Source organism: Chrysochloris asiatica, unplaced genomic scaffold (assembly GCF_000296735.1).
Source record: "Chrysochloris asiatica unplaced genomic scaffold, ChrAsi1.0 scaffold00080, whole genome shotgun sequence".
Taxonomy (NCBI): Eukaryota; Metazoa; Chordata; class Mammalia; order Afrosoricida; family Chrysochloridae; genus Chrysochloris; species Chrysochloris asiatica.
Genome location: NW_006408598.1, coordinates 932,636 through 947,694, shown reverse-complemented (window position 1 = coordinate 947,694; position 15,059 = coordinate 932,636). Strand labels below are relative to the sequence as shown.

General features: G+C 39.9%; 1 protein-coding gene across 1 annotated transcript in view; it reads left to right on the top strand.

Annotated features, from left to right (window-relative positions):
- The window catches only part of NDUFAF5 (NADH dehydrogenase (ubiquinone) complex I, assembly factor 5), a 67,746-nt gene continuing 52,687 nt past the window's right edge, over positions 1-15,059 (top strand). Inside the window, exons 1-4 of the mRNA XM_006865642.1 lie at positions 1-222; positions 3,227-3,267; positions 8,427-8,490; positions 14,056-14,103. Of these exons, the coding sequence (XP_006865704.1) occupies positions 1-222; positions 3,227-3,267; positions 8,427-8,490; positions 14,056-14,103 (375 nt within the window). The remainder of the gene's footprint in view (positions 223-3,226; positions 3,268-8,426; positions 8,491-14,055; positions 14,104-15,059) is intronic.

Here is a 15,059-nt window from a genome sequence, read left to right as displayed (position 1 = left end):
ATGCTGCGATTCAGGGTGTCTCGGCGTCTGTGGCAACGAATTCAGAAGGCAGGGGTTCCCGCGGAGTGCCTCAGCCGCATGGAGGTCGCCTCTGGGGTCTCCTCTCGGGAGGGTGCCTCGCCTAGGGCCCTGAATATCTTCGACAGGAATTTGAAGAGGAAACAGAAGAACTGGGCTGCTCAGCAGCCCGAGCGGATGCAGTATGACTACCTGAAGGAAGAGGTGAGGGCGCAGGAGATGGTTGGAGGGCGGCGCCGAATCCAGGTTTCGGGCCCGGGAGCTCCGTGACCTTGAGCAGCCGCCCTCCCTCGCTGGACCTATACTATAATCATGGGAGGACTGGGTTTGGATGTTCATGGAATTTTATTCATTCATTCACCCAGCAAATATCGCTTAGGGGTACAGCTGTGACCAGAGCAAAGCAAGATCGATGTCCTCTTGGGGCTTGTATTGTAGGGTAGAAACTGAGACAGATCGTAGGCAAGAAACAAATTAACCAATAGGGTAATTTTAGTTAACCAATAAAATCAGGACTTTTTCAAAAAGAGATAAAAGGTTACAAGAGAGTGACTGTAGTGGTCAGGGGGATGGCTACTGGGGCTGGGGACCTGGTGAGACTTTGTTATATGCCATGAAGTGTGTACCGGCTCATAGCGACCCTGTATAGCGTTTCCGAGGCTGTAAATCGTAAACGGTAGCAGGAAGTTTCATCTTTCTCCCGCGGAATAGCTGGTAATTTCGAACTGCTGACCGTGATATTAGCAGCCCGATTCCAGAGCTCCTTGGTTTGTACCCCAAAGTCAGTGGTTCAAGTTTACCAGCTGCACCTCGGAAACCCTATACACGATCGCTGTGGGTTGAAACCGCGTCTGGGGGACAAATGCAAAGTCCCTTAGGAAAAAATAATCTTGTAGTTCTCAGTGAAGCTGGAATTTAGAGCTCTACTGAGTGGCAGAAGAGATCGAGAAGGCCCGAGTCAGTAGGGCCTTTTAAGGTTGTTCTTGTTAAGTGTTGTTGAGTGGTTGCAACTCATAGCGACCCGTGCAGGGTTTCCAAAGAGAGGCTGGTGGGTTTGATTAGCCAAGCTTGCAGTTAGCGCTACATTGCTTATGGATTTTATTAACTCTCTGTCCTGACCATCCAGTGTGGTAGTTGCTGCTTACAAGCGATGATAGAACATTTGTGCTTAGTCCAATCAAGATGTGCTGTAGGTGGGTTCAGTGATGTGAAAAAGAATGTATGTAAGTAATCTCAATGTTTTCTATTGGTTCCATGATGACATAATCATATTTCTGATATATTGCGTTAAATAAAATATACTTTTCAAACTATATATTGCGCTCAGTGTATTTGTATTTCCACTAGGCAGCACAGCGCTGGAGGACTGTAAGAACGTTTGGTAGTTTTAAGCAGTGGAGGAATGTGATCTGAATTCCATTATAGGAAAATGAAATGATGATCTCTGATTTCTCTGACCTAGTTTGAGAGACATTCTCTCTGTTCAGGTGGTGCTTCCAAAGGAGTAGAGACTGAGTTTCTATTCTGTGGACATACGACGCCAAGCTCAGGCCTCAGTGTTTCATGAGAGCAGAGAAGAGCTGGAGTCGGGTGCAATGAGCTCTTTCAAGCCTACACACAAAAGTTTATTGCTCTACTTTGGCTAGGGAGTCCTGGTGTGGCGCTGGACCCTAAGGTCAGTTTGAATCAGAAGGTTAGTGGTTCAAACCCACCAGCCACTATGCAGTGGCGCTATGGTCAGAACTGACTCGATGGCATCAATAACAATACTTTGGGTCTAGCTTGGTCCAAGCACTGGTCTGATCTGAGATAACAGATGATTGACATTGTATTCTTAAAGAGCCTTAGAGTTTAGAAGAGGAGGTGAGACCGCTAATCATTGATTAGTAATGTCCTGGTATGGCACTCATTGTAGGTTAGTGCGTTGGACTGCAAGCTCTGTTTGAACCTGAAAGTCAGCGATTGGTTCAAGGTCACCAGCAAATCCTTGGAAATCCTATACAGGGTCACTATGAGTTGGAACAGACTCAAAGGCATTTAACAACAACAATCATAAAACTAGAAAGTCAACAATCAAAACATTTTCTGTGTCTTATCCATAAGGCACAGAGCATATCCTGTATTGATTCTGCCGGTTGCTCGTTCGCTCCTGAAGGGTCCGCAATAGCTTGTACTCAAAAGAATATGTTCCTCACCCCTGTTATCCTCCAAATAAAGTGCCTGGACTATATAGGTTGGTTGAGGGTTGGGTAATGTGCAGGACTAGAATTAAATAGGTAAGGTGTGTGAGAGCTCTTCGTATAATAAAAGGTATTCATATTAAGAATGGAGTCCTGGTATAGCGTTGTACTATACGTGCTGGACTGTTAACTGCAGGGTTAGCAGTTCAAACCCACCAGCTGCTCCTCAGAAACCCTATATAGGGTTATTGTGAGTCAGAACCAACTCTACAGCACTTAACAATATTTTAGGAATGACGTATCAAGTAGACACTTATGGGAAAAGACTTATGCTGTATCTCTAATAATAATAATAAAGCAGGTAAGTATGTTTTCTGAAATTTCATAGTAGAATCTCTTAGGTGTTTTATTAGTCACTTATACATTCATCTATAACAAATCCCAGGTAACCATATAATTTTTTTTCACTTATTTCTCTCATGTTGAAATCTATGAACTGTCATGTTCCTGTTGCTTTTCATCTTTGAGACTATATATTATTGAATGTTTTTAAATATATATATATCGTTGTTAAGTGTCTTCATGTCAATTCCAACTCTTAGTGACCCTGGATAGGGTTTCCTGGACTTTTTTAAATCTTTGCAGGAGGAAAGCTTCATTTTCCTCCCACGGAGCCCCGTGCAGGCTCAAACCATGGATCTTGGGGTTCACAGTCCAGTGCCTATTGGATGGAGCCACCTCACTCCAAAACATATATACATGTATATACACAGATATATGTTCTTTAAAAATGTTTAGTCTTGATTTAGTTAAGTTGACTACTAAAGTATTTTGCATCAGTTTAGTTCCCTGGTTCTTTTCATTTATTTATCATCCTATTCAGAAGTAGAAACTTAATATAGTGAAAGAGATATAGGTGAATACTTCTCTACCCATTAAAACATAGTGGAATACTGAAAAAACATTGTTACTTCTCTTTTAAATTTGCTCATCTTAAAATGTGTATATCATTACCTCTTGTTATTCAGGTTGGAAGTCGAATTGCAGACCGTGTATATGACATAGCTAGGTAAGTGATGGATGGTTGCTTAGTTAAATGCCATCAACTTTTGATGGAGACGCAAGAGATTAAATGTGGAGAGCTTGATATCAGAAAGCAGAATCTGGAAGAATTTATTACCAAAAGTGGTGCTGATAACTCTTACTCTCTTCTTGTTTTCATATCTAAGAGAATACATATTGTTTCATATTTGCCTAAAATGCAAATGAATGCAGGCACAACTCATAGCTTCTGTCCAAGTATGAATATCTTATGCTCTTGATACGGCACAAAGCTGGTGGTGTGAATATTTAGGGACCTGGTGTGGCACTCTGTGGGCTTGAACCACAAGGTAAGCTCTTCAAATCCACCAGCCACTCCTCAGAAACCTTATACAGGGTTGAAACGGATTCCACAGCACTTAAGAACATCAATAAACCTACAAACCTAGCATTAAACATATAACTAAAACTAGCAATAGAGGCTCTTAACCATTTAAAGGAAAGACTTACTTTCCAATCAGCTTATATGAGATGTTTAATTTTATTATAAATATTGTTAATAAGATTCTATAAGGTAGACTAAACACAAGAACACTTTCATCCAGTGTTCTTGAAATTGATGGATTCGTTTCTCTATGTTAGACATAGTGAAAGCTTTGTAGACTGGAGTTAACCCCCATATGGCAGATGCCTTGTGGAACCAGTCACATAATGGCTTTGCAGTAGAGTTGGTCTGTGATGTTAGCAAAGCACTGTTTTTGTGCTCTTTTGGCTAAAAGACAATCCTTTAAATTAGAACAAGATAAGATGAATTTATTGAATTTGTGTATAACAAAAGGAATTTTGTAAAGTCATGAATCTTTCCATCATATTTTACAGACATAATGTTTAAAAGAGTATTGTTGATGTTAAGTGCTATTGAGTCGGTCCCAACTCATTGCATTTCTGAGGAGGAGCTGGTGAATTTGAACCATTGGCCTTGTGGTCCAGTGCATTATGCTACAGTGCCAGGTATTAGGATCTATTAATTTTATAAGACAAAAAAAATACTTCAATGATTCAAATAATTACTCCATTTTATCTGTATCATTAGTTCCATTATTTTATAGATCTGAAAACAGCTAATTCTTAACATCGTAGTACTTCCTTATGCCTGAATTACAGTCTTAAATTTTTTTTAATGTAAAGTTAATATTGCAACTCTGTTTGATTTTGCCATGTTTTTATTTCATTGTTGTTGCTGTTAAGTGCCTTCAAGTCGGTTCTGCCTCACAGCGACCCCATATAGGGTTTCTGAGGAGTGATAGGTGACTTTGAACTGATGACCATGCAGTTCCAAGTGACTTTGCAATCCAGAGCATTATGCTGCAGCGCCACACCAGGACAGGGGTGTATGCAGACACCTGTGATTATGGCTAAAACCGTGCCTTAAACAAATGTCATTGTTGTTGGTGTTAATTGCCAGCAAGTCAGTTCTGACTCACAGAAATCCTATACAGGGTTTCCAAAGACCCGCTGGTGAGTTTGAACCACTGACCTTGCAGAACTGAGCTTGAGGTTGAGTGCTTATCCTGTGGTGCCACACCAGGACTCCATTAAACCAACATTAACTCTTGGAGTTGAATTATTACAAATACTGATTACTGTGTTCTTATCCCACTGCCATGGAGTTGGTTTTAATTTATAGTGACCCGGTACAGGGTTTCTGAGACCTCAATTCTACTGGAGCAGACATCCTCATCTTTCTCCTGTGGAGCAGCTGATGAGTTTGAACCAGTGGCCTTGTGGATAGCAGTCCAATGCTTATCCCACAGTGTGTTCTATTATTAGAAGAAGTAGTCTTTTATTAATCTTTTTTTTTTCAACTGACTCCTGGTGTGGCACTACGGGTTAATGCATTGGGCTGCAAAGTTGGTTTGAACTGCAAGGTTGGCGGTTCAAGCTCACCAGCTGCTCCTCGGAAACCCTATACATGGTCACTATGGGTCAGAATTGGCTCAACAGCACTTAACAACAACAGCAACAAAGATTATAAAATGTCTTAATTCATGTATTCAGATGCTCACTAGTAATAAACTGATAACTTTTGTTGAGCATTTGTGTGCTAAATGTTATATAGACGTTGCTGTGTACTGTCAAGTTGATTCCAACTCATAGCATTCCTATAGGACAGCATAACTGCCCCATAGCGTTTCCTCGGCTGTAATATTTACGGGAACAGATCATCAGGTCTTTTCTCCTGTGGAGTTGCTGGGAGTTTGAACCACTGACATTTCAGTTAGCAGTTGAGTATTTTAATGTTGTGCCACCAGACCTCCTTTTGCAAGCAGCGTTGTATATAATTCTTCCACCAAGTCTGTGGGAGGCAGTAATATTTCTACTTGATGGATGGGAAACTAAGATCTATCAAAATGTAATCACTTGCTTATGGTTACAAAGCCAATCAATTTCAGGCCTAGAATTCTAAGTCATGTCTTTCTAATACCATACTTCATAATTGTGCCATATTGTGCCTGTACTCATAAGATATAAGATGCTAGGAAAATAAAGTTAAAAACCTCTCATCAGTGGTGTTCTCAAACTCTGTAGTAGTGGTCTGTATTTTTCTGATATGTAACAGAAATTGAAAAGGGGCTTTTTAAGTTTTCTTGTCACAAATTTTTCTTTACTGAATGACCTATGATTAAACATTTGTGCTTATTTAATATGGTATCAGCGCTGAACTGCTAACCACAAAGTTGGCATTTAAAGCCCACCAGCTACTCCTTCGAAACCGTATGCAGGGTTGCTATAAGTCAGGACTGACTCAACTACATAGTATGCTTAGAAGACACAGGATAGCATAGGAGATAATAGTTCTGGTTCAGGATTCATGGATTAGATTCAGTTTCTAACTCTGATCTTGGGCTAACTTAACTCTAAACATTTAACATAGTGTTCTGAACCTGGTATGTTTTTAATAAACATTAATTGTTATTTAGGTTTTTTTAGTTTAACATATTAAATGTTAATGGTATTGCACATCCTGGTATTGTGCTATAGGATAAACACTGGACTGCTGTCCAAAGGTAAGCAGTTGAAACCAACCAGCCACTCCTCAGAAACCCTATACAGGGTTGCTTTGAATTGAACTTGACTCCATGGCACTCAACAACAGTGTGATATTTTAAGTGCTATGACATATCAGTAAATTTTAAAAATAGAGATATTTACTAAATCTCTGATAAGTATATTCATTATGTTCATGTTAATTTATGCAAGGGTAAATCAATAAGTATTACTAGAAAATCATAGAAATCTTTACTAAACAAAAATATCAAAATGTGAATCTCTTGTTTCTCCATATATCCCCCATTTAGGTTTATACATTTCTGAAGGCAGTGTTTCCATCTATTTAACACTTCTTTGAAGAATTCTGTACTCTCCAATATTCGTTGTTGTTATTAAGTGCTATTGAGTTGGTTCTAACCCATAGTGACCCGATACCGGATTTCTGAGGAGCAGCTGGTGAGCTTGAATCTCTGACCTTGTGGATCAAACCGACTTTGCAGTCTGGTACATTATCCCGCAGCACCACACCAGGACTCCGCTCGTCAGTATATACCTTGTCAAAATGGCACTTTTGATATTTTCAAGGGGCTCAAATCAAATTCTTCTTAAATGTTCTTTCATTTTGAGGGGCAAAAGGAAGTCTGGAGGGACAAGATCAGGGTTGTAGAATGGATGAGGAAAGGGTTCCCAGTGGAATTTTCTTAGGACAGCCCTTGCTACCCTTGAAGAACAAGTAGGTACATTGTTTTTATGGAAAAAATTCCTCAGTGCAACTTTCTTGACCTTTTTCTCACCAGTGCACTTTTCAATTTTCTTAAAACTGCTTCCCAATAAGCTCCTTCATCATCCTGTGTCCTTTGAGAATATCGGTCAAGATTACCTTTTGGGAGTCCTAAAAAACAATATCTATAACCTTGTGAGATGACTTCTCTGCCTTTAATTTAACTGACCCAGCACATCCCCTTGGAAGCCACTGTTTTAATTGAACCTTTTTATTTGAAGGCACCCTAATAAGACTAAGACAGGTGTATTATTGAGAGAACTTAATGTGCAGCTCTTCACTTATCACAGATACATGTTTAAACATGTTTTATTTGTAATAAACCTGTGCATGTATGAATTAGAACCCTAGTAGCAATACTTTTTTCGCTTACCCTCATATTCTTTTTATTCTTTATCTGGACGTATTATAAAATTTTTTAAATCTCCATAGAAGCTGTTCTTCAAAACCATATCATGGAAGCCAGTTCGTTATTGGTGGTGGTGGTGATTATGTGCCATGGAGTAGGTTCTGACTCATAGTGACCCTGAGCAGGGTTTCCGAGGCTGTAAATCTTTATGGGAGCAGAAAGCCTCATCTTTCTCCTGCGGAACAGCTGGTAGTTTCGAACTGCTGACCTTAAGGTTCGCAGCCCGATTCATAACCACTCCGCTACCAGATCTCCTTATTATTAGGTCCAGTGAATAACGTGGCAGACAGACTTGCTTCATGCATTATGCTGTCTTGTAGATACAGCTTGTTAAACAGGCGGATGAAAGCTGTTAAGGTTTTGTGACCTTTGTGACAACTATGCCCGAATTCTCAGTGTTTTAGCAATTAAGACACAATAATCACCTCAGTGATGAAATCTAATATGGCATCATCACAACCACCCCCATGATGTGATCTGATCTAATTGACCTTGATCTGATGTAATTATTATCATGTGTTGTAAATCTTTACTTTGTTGTTAAGTGTCGTTGAGTTGGTTCTGACTCATAGTGACCCTATATAGGGAGTTCTGGTGTGGCGCTGTAGGTTAGTGCTCCAAACTGCAAAGTCGATGGTTCAAGCTCACTAGCTGCTTCTCGGAAGCCCTGTACAGGATAGCTATGGGTCGGAGTTGACTCAACGTCACTTAACAACAACATATAAGGTTTTTGAGGAGCGGCTGGTGAATTTGAATCACTGACCTTGTGGTTCAAACCAACCTGCAGGTCAAGTGCTTATCCTATGGCACCTATGATGTTAATGAGCCTCACTAAAAAGTTTTATTTAAGTAAAATGTGTTCTTAATTATGTATGACATGTAAATCGTGTGTATTCTATATTGTTGATACTGTTATGACAAAGCATAACATTTCTTTTTGTTTTAGAGATTTCCCCCTTGCTTTGGATGTCGGTTGTGGAAGAGGTTACATAGCACAACATTTGAATAAGGTACATTATTCAATGACATAATTTTACATTGAAGAATAAAATTGGCTTATTGTAAAGAAAGACTTATTTTTTAATCAATTCCATTTGTATCATATTTAGATTTTCATTATGTTATAATTGCTAACTTGTTTTGTTTTTTAAGTTACAAACCAGTGGTTGTTTTTGTCTTTCTGTCTCAAGACTAAGTATTTTTTTTTACAGTGCCCACTCCCCGAAGTCACTATACAAAGGTAAGTCAAAAAGTATTGCTACTAGGGTTCCAGTTCATATATGCATGGTTTTATTCCAAACAAAATGTGTTTAAACATGTCACTAAATCATTGGATGGCTGCAGACAAGTTATTTCAGTGATGCATTTGTCTTAGTTTCAATAGGTTGTTTTCCCCCTTAAAAAAAAGAATGCTTTTTGTTCCCTGGGAAAAAAATAAAGGTCAGAGCTAATACCAAAATTTTAACAAAACTCAAGAGGACATCTTCCCAAATCATTGAAACTTTGCAACAAGTTTATGGGAATGCTGCTTCACATAAAATGTGTTTTTAGATGGGTCAGATGTTTGAAGGAAGGCTGGTGTCTTAGCTATCTGGTGCTGCTATAAGAGAAATACCCCAGGTGTAGGTGATTTTAACTATCAGAAATGTATTATTCACCCGCAGTTTAGGAGGCTCAACGTCTGGATTCAGAGCGCTGGCTCAGGAGAAAAGTCCTTCTCTCCTTTCAGCATCTTAGGCTCAGCATTCATTGGGGATCTCCATGTGTCTTGGCATCAGTCTTTCCTTGGATCTGGGAGCTTCACTGCATGGACCCCAGATTCAAAGGACTCATTCCACTCTGACTCTCCTTTCTTGCTGGTAGTAGGTCCCTCTGAGCTCTTCTTGCTTATTTAATCTCATATCTTAATGTGCTAGACTGCAAAGTTGGTTTGAACCACAAGGTCAGAGGTTCAAGTTCACATGCCTCTCCTTGGAAACCCTATACAGGGTCGCTATGGGTCCGAACCAACTTGACAGCACTAAACAACAACAACATCTTAAAAAAGAATGAACTCAAGATACATGCTAATCCTGTAGATTGCATCTGGCCTCATTAACATCATAGAAGTGAAGATTTACAACATGTGATATAATTACATCACATGAGCGCTGACCACATCATGGAGGGCGAGGATGACGGCGTATTAAATATCACCATGGAGGTGATAACTACATCTTAACTGTTAAGACACTGAGAATTCTGGCTTAGCCAAGTTGTCACTAAACTTTTAACTATCACTGTCAGAAAGACCAGCAACCTGTGGCTGAAGTCCAGAAACTGGTGGAAGAAGACTGTAGAATTTCCACTGATGCAAAAACTGACATTGGACTCTCACATGCTGCAACATTTCCATTTTAAGTAAATGTCTTGCCCTTAGCAAGCTTTTGGGTCAATATCCGCTAACTGAGAGTTGCTCTTTCCATTGATTTTTTAGCAAGATCAAAGCAAATGAGGACAATTTTATGGAACCAATTATAATCAGGAATGAGATTTGAATTTACTGATAGATCCAGAGAGCAAGGTCCAATAAAAAATGGTGTCCTCCAAGAGGATCTCCTGGCCAGTTAGACACAAAGCAGAAAGGTGTGTTCAGAAGGTTATGGTAACTGTTTCTCAGAATTGCCCAGTGATAATTCTGATAGGGAGTCCTGGTATGTTGCATGTAACAACAGTGATAAATCCTGGTAGATTTTCTTGAAAGTCACAGGATGAACACAAACTTATGAAGAATTTTTAAGAAAATCGAGAACTGAAAACTGTGTTGGTGAAAAAAGGCCAGGAAAGTTGCACTGAGGAATCTTACAAGGAACTTAAATTTGTTATTTTGACTTGGTGTGAATCTAAAAGGAACTCCTGGTGTGGTGCTGTAGGATCAGGTCTGCAATTCAGACCCACCAGCTGCTTCATGGAAGCCCTATGGTGTTGTTGTTAGGTGCCATCGAGTCGGTACCGACTGACTCATAGCGACCTTATGCACAACAGAAGGAAACACTGCCCGATCCTGGGCCAACCTCACTACTGTTTCCACGCTTGAGTCCGTTGATGCTGCCACTTGGCCAGTCCATCTCGTTGGGGTCTTCCCCTTTTTCTCTGACTCTCCACCCTACCAAACATGATATCCTTCTCCAGCAACTTGTCCCTCCTGATAATATGTCCAAAGTATGAGAGACGAAGCTTGGCCATCCTGGCCTCTTTGATATCCCATGCGAATAAAGTTTTACTAACGGTAATACAGAAACAGCTGCAATCATACTTTGACAGAGAATTTCCAGAGGTTCCAGCTGGATTCAGAAGAGGCCATGGAACGAGCGATATTATTGCTGATGTCCGATGGATCTTGGTTGAAAGCAGAGAATATCAGAAAGATGTTTACCTGAGCTTTATTGACTGCACAAAGACTTTTGATTGTGTGGATCATGAGAAGCTATGGACAACATTGCAAAGTATGAGTATTCCAGAACACTTAATTGTGCTCATGAGGAATCTGTACATGGACCAAGAGGCAGTTGTTCAAACAGAACATTGAAACACTGAATGGTTTAAAATTGGGAAAGGTGTGCGACAAGGTTGTATTCTTTCACCATACTTATTCAACCTGTATGCTGAGCAAATAATCCGAGAAGCTGGGTTCTTTGAAGAAAAACATGGCATCAGGATTGGAGGACGACTCATTAACAACCTTTGGTATGCAGATGACACAACCTTGCTTGCTGAAAGTGAAGAGGACTTAAAACATTTACTGATGAAGATCAAAGAGCACTGGCTTCAGTATGGATTATATCACAATGTAAAGAAAACAAAATCCTCACCACTGGACCAATAAACAACATTCTGGAAACTCTATACTGGGTTGCTATGAGTTGGAACCTACTTGAGGGCACTTAACAACAACAAATCTCCGAGAATTCTTCATGGAAGGGTTAAAGACATGCAAGCTCCTCCAGAAATGCATTGGCCTGCATGGAGGATATAACGAGAATCAATAGCTTCATATTTGATATTTTTGTTTAAAAATGTTTGATTTTATAGCAGTACTTCTTTACTCAATCTCATATAGTGTTCCTACTACTTTTTTAAAGCCTATGTAAGATGAGTTTCTGTTTATTCCCACTTTGTTAAAAAAGTTTTTTTGATAATTCACAGTAAAACCTGTTTGGCATTAATTAAAAATTAACAAAAAATGTGATTAATTTTTTTTTTTTTTTTGGTAAGGAAAATACTAATTTCATTGGTTGATTAGAAATCTTTCTGAATAATTAAATATATTGTTATTGTTAGGTGCTGTTGAGTCAGGTTCAGACTCATAGGAACCCCATGTTACAGAGTTGTTGTTATGTGCCGTGGAGTGGATTCTGACTCATAGCAACCCAGCACAGGGTTTCCGAGGCTGTCAATCTTCACTGGAGCAGAAAGCCTCATCTTTCTCCCGTGGAACCAGCTGGTAGCTTCGAACTGCTCGCCTGCAGTTTGCAGACCGATTAGTAACCACTGCGCTGATAGGACTTTCTAGGGCATAGTCTTTGCAGGAACAGATCACTAGGTTTTTCTTCCAGGAGTCTTGTTATTGTTGGTAAGTGTTGTCCAGTTGGTTCCAATTCATAGCGATCCTGTATAGGGTTTCCTAGGACTGCTGTTGGGTTTGAACCAGCGACCTTGCAGTCTGATGTTTAAATTACAGCAGGGAGCTGAGGTCCCTGTAAAACAGGCTGAGAGGTCCCTGTAGTCCAGGACTGACCAGAACCAGCTCTACAGGTCTGGACGAGGCCATACCTGATTCCAGGGGCCATAGTTAATTGTGCTAGCTCTCTACACACTTTGATGTGATTTCATCAGCCATAAAGCAAGAGCTTCCCTGGAAATGTATACAGGTGGGGGCCAGCCACACCTCTGGTCACCAGGATAATATGGGATATAGGAACACAAAACAAAAATTTTAAAATTTTGCCACTTTCTCTCCAGCATTAAGCAATACACCTTGGTGGCACTTCTGCCTTCTTGCCTTCAAAGATACCCCCAGAAGTTCAAGATGACAACATTGCGGTTGACCATTCAGCACAGATCTCCGTCCCTCTCTTTTTTCCTTCAGTGTATCTGTTCAGTTACTTCTCCTAATGAGAGCTACTCCTGGACTGGCCAAGATCAGCTCTGCAGATTCAGAGCAGGGCTTGCCCAAACGGGGTCACTGCAAATAGTTCCCCCTCCTTTAATGGGGCCCACAACCACTGGTGGTGCTCACCTCCATGCAGCTCTGACCACGGGGAGTTCAGGGACTTATCTTGGGGGGCGAGGAGTACATGGGTCAGAGGCCGGTGTGGGCAACAAGGGAAAAAAAAAAAAAAAATCACACCTTTGTCTCTGAGCCACAGGTATGTTTCTGCCGTGTCTGTATGTTTTCCTGTCTTTGAAGCCACTCACAAAATCTCAAGATGACTGTGTCTGTCTGGTCAGCAGGCATAGGTCACCAGTTTCTACTTTTTTAGCCCCCTCTGCTGAGCTCTCTCCTAGTAAGCATTCAGTCTACTTCTCTGTCCCTCCATTTGAAATTCAGAGTTCCAGGATTATCATCTGCATCTGCTTCCTTTGGCTTCTGCCTAGTCGGCCATTTTGCCACCTCCTTACTTTTTGCTTATTTAGATCCTGCTGTTAAATATTTACCTGCGAAGCAGTTGCCGTCAGGTAGTTATTGTAGGCCAGGTATTGGTAAGGTTGTATGTTAGGATGTTGTTTTTGTTAAGTGCCGTCGAGTGAGTTCCAACTCATAACGACTCTGTAGGGTTTCCAAGGAGCAGCTGGTGAGTTTGAATCACCTACCTTGTGGTTCCAACTGACCTTGTGGTACAGTGCAATGAGAAATGCAGTGTGGAGTACAAGCAGACAGCTAGAGATGGTTAAAGATGGCTAGAGGTGAGGAGAATTTTCACAATTGTAATTCCTATGCTTGTTGTAAAGTGAGGAAAATAGTGCAGAAGAAAGAGATTAAAGACAGTTGAAGGAGCAGGATTCTGGAGAAAAGACAGCATGGTGTGCAGTGTTAATCGTTTTGCCATTTCTTAATGGAAAGAATGAGTCCTGGTGTGGCACTGTGGGTTAATGCTCTGGACTGCAAGGTTAGTTTGAACTGCATTGGCAGTTCAAGTTTACCATCTGCTCCTCAGACATCGTACACAGGGTCGTTATGAGTTAGAACCTATTCTGCGACACTTAACAACAACAACAACATTGGAAAGGAGAGAGAATAGGTGAAGCAGAAGGAAGATAAAACAATTTCAAGACTCTGCATTTGTTAAGTGTTATACTACTCTGAATAACAGAAAGCTAGAAAACCGTTCTGGGTCCTTTATATCTGTGTAACTTCATGTGTTAATGTTATTTTTGTACCATATTGGTGGTGTGTAAAAAAATATTCTTACAAAGCAGCAAATGAATGCATAATTATGACCTTCTCTTAGCAGTAGCAAAAATTGTTCATTCTAAAGAATTTTTTTACTGTTCTTTGGTTCCTCATCTGATCAGATTTCATTATTTCATTGCAGGAAACTGTTGGAAAGTTATTCAAAGTAGACATTGCAGAAAATGCTTTGGTAGGTAGCTTTATAGTACTGTTGGTTTCTGATCTCCTGATTTACAATTTCTTATTCTTTCATTTTTATCTTCCTCAAAATAAAAATTGCTCCATTGATTTGCAAGAATTATAAATGTGACACATATGAAGAAACCACGCAGGAAATACAAAGGATAAAGGAAATCGTCCTTAGAATTCCATGACAAGTTGGGAGGTATAAACGCCCCAGCCACTGCTCAGAAACCCTCCTATACATGGTCACTATGAGTTGAAACTGACTTCATGGCACTTAAGAACAACAGTCCCACCACTCAGAGCAACCATTAGGGATATTTGGTCTTTGCCTTTGCAGATACGAGTATAACTGTCACAGTATTATACAAATGGACTTTTGCTATGTTTTTTGCACAGTGTCATTTCTATGTTAATGTTTACATAGGCTTTTGAAATGGCTATACAGTATTCCTGTATATAAATTTCCTATGGATTATTTTTAAGTTATTTTCTACTGAGGCATATTTTTATTTCTAGTGTTCATCGTTCAGCACTGATAGATATTCTTTATAAAATAAGTTTGTGTATTTGGTTGATTTTTCTCCATGGGGATAATTCTTGGTAGTGGGTTTTATGTATTAAGTGGTATTCATTTTTAATTTCTGATTTACATTTCAAGACTGAACAAGGCTATTATATGAAAGTGTTTTTTTCACCTTTTCTTTGACAACACTAGTTGTCAGTCATTTTAAACTGTCAATCTCATAGGCAGAAAGTAGGATATCATTTTAAATTTTATTTGCTTTTTAAAATTTTTTTTTTAAATATCTGTGCAACCAAATAGCTGTTGGTGTCTGCAAAAACCAAGTGGGAGTCATGTCTAACTTCCCCTGGCTTCACAAGGGGGAAAGAGAATCAAACTCAAAATCAGCCCGAGGCAGATTCCTAAACAACGGACGTCAGACATGCTTCTACTCTACA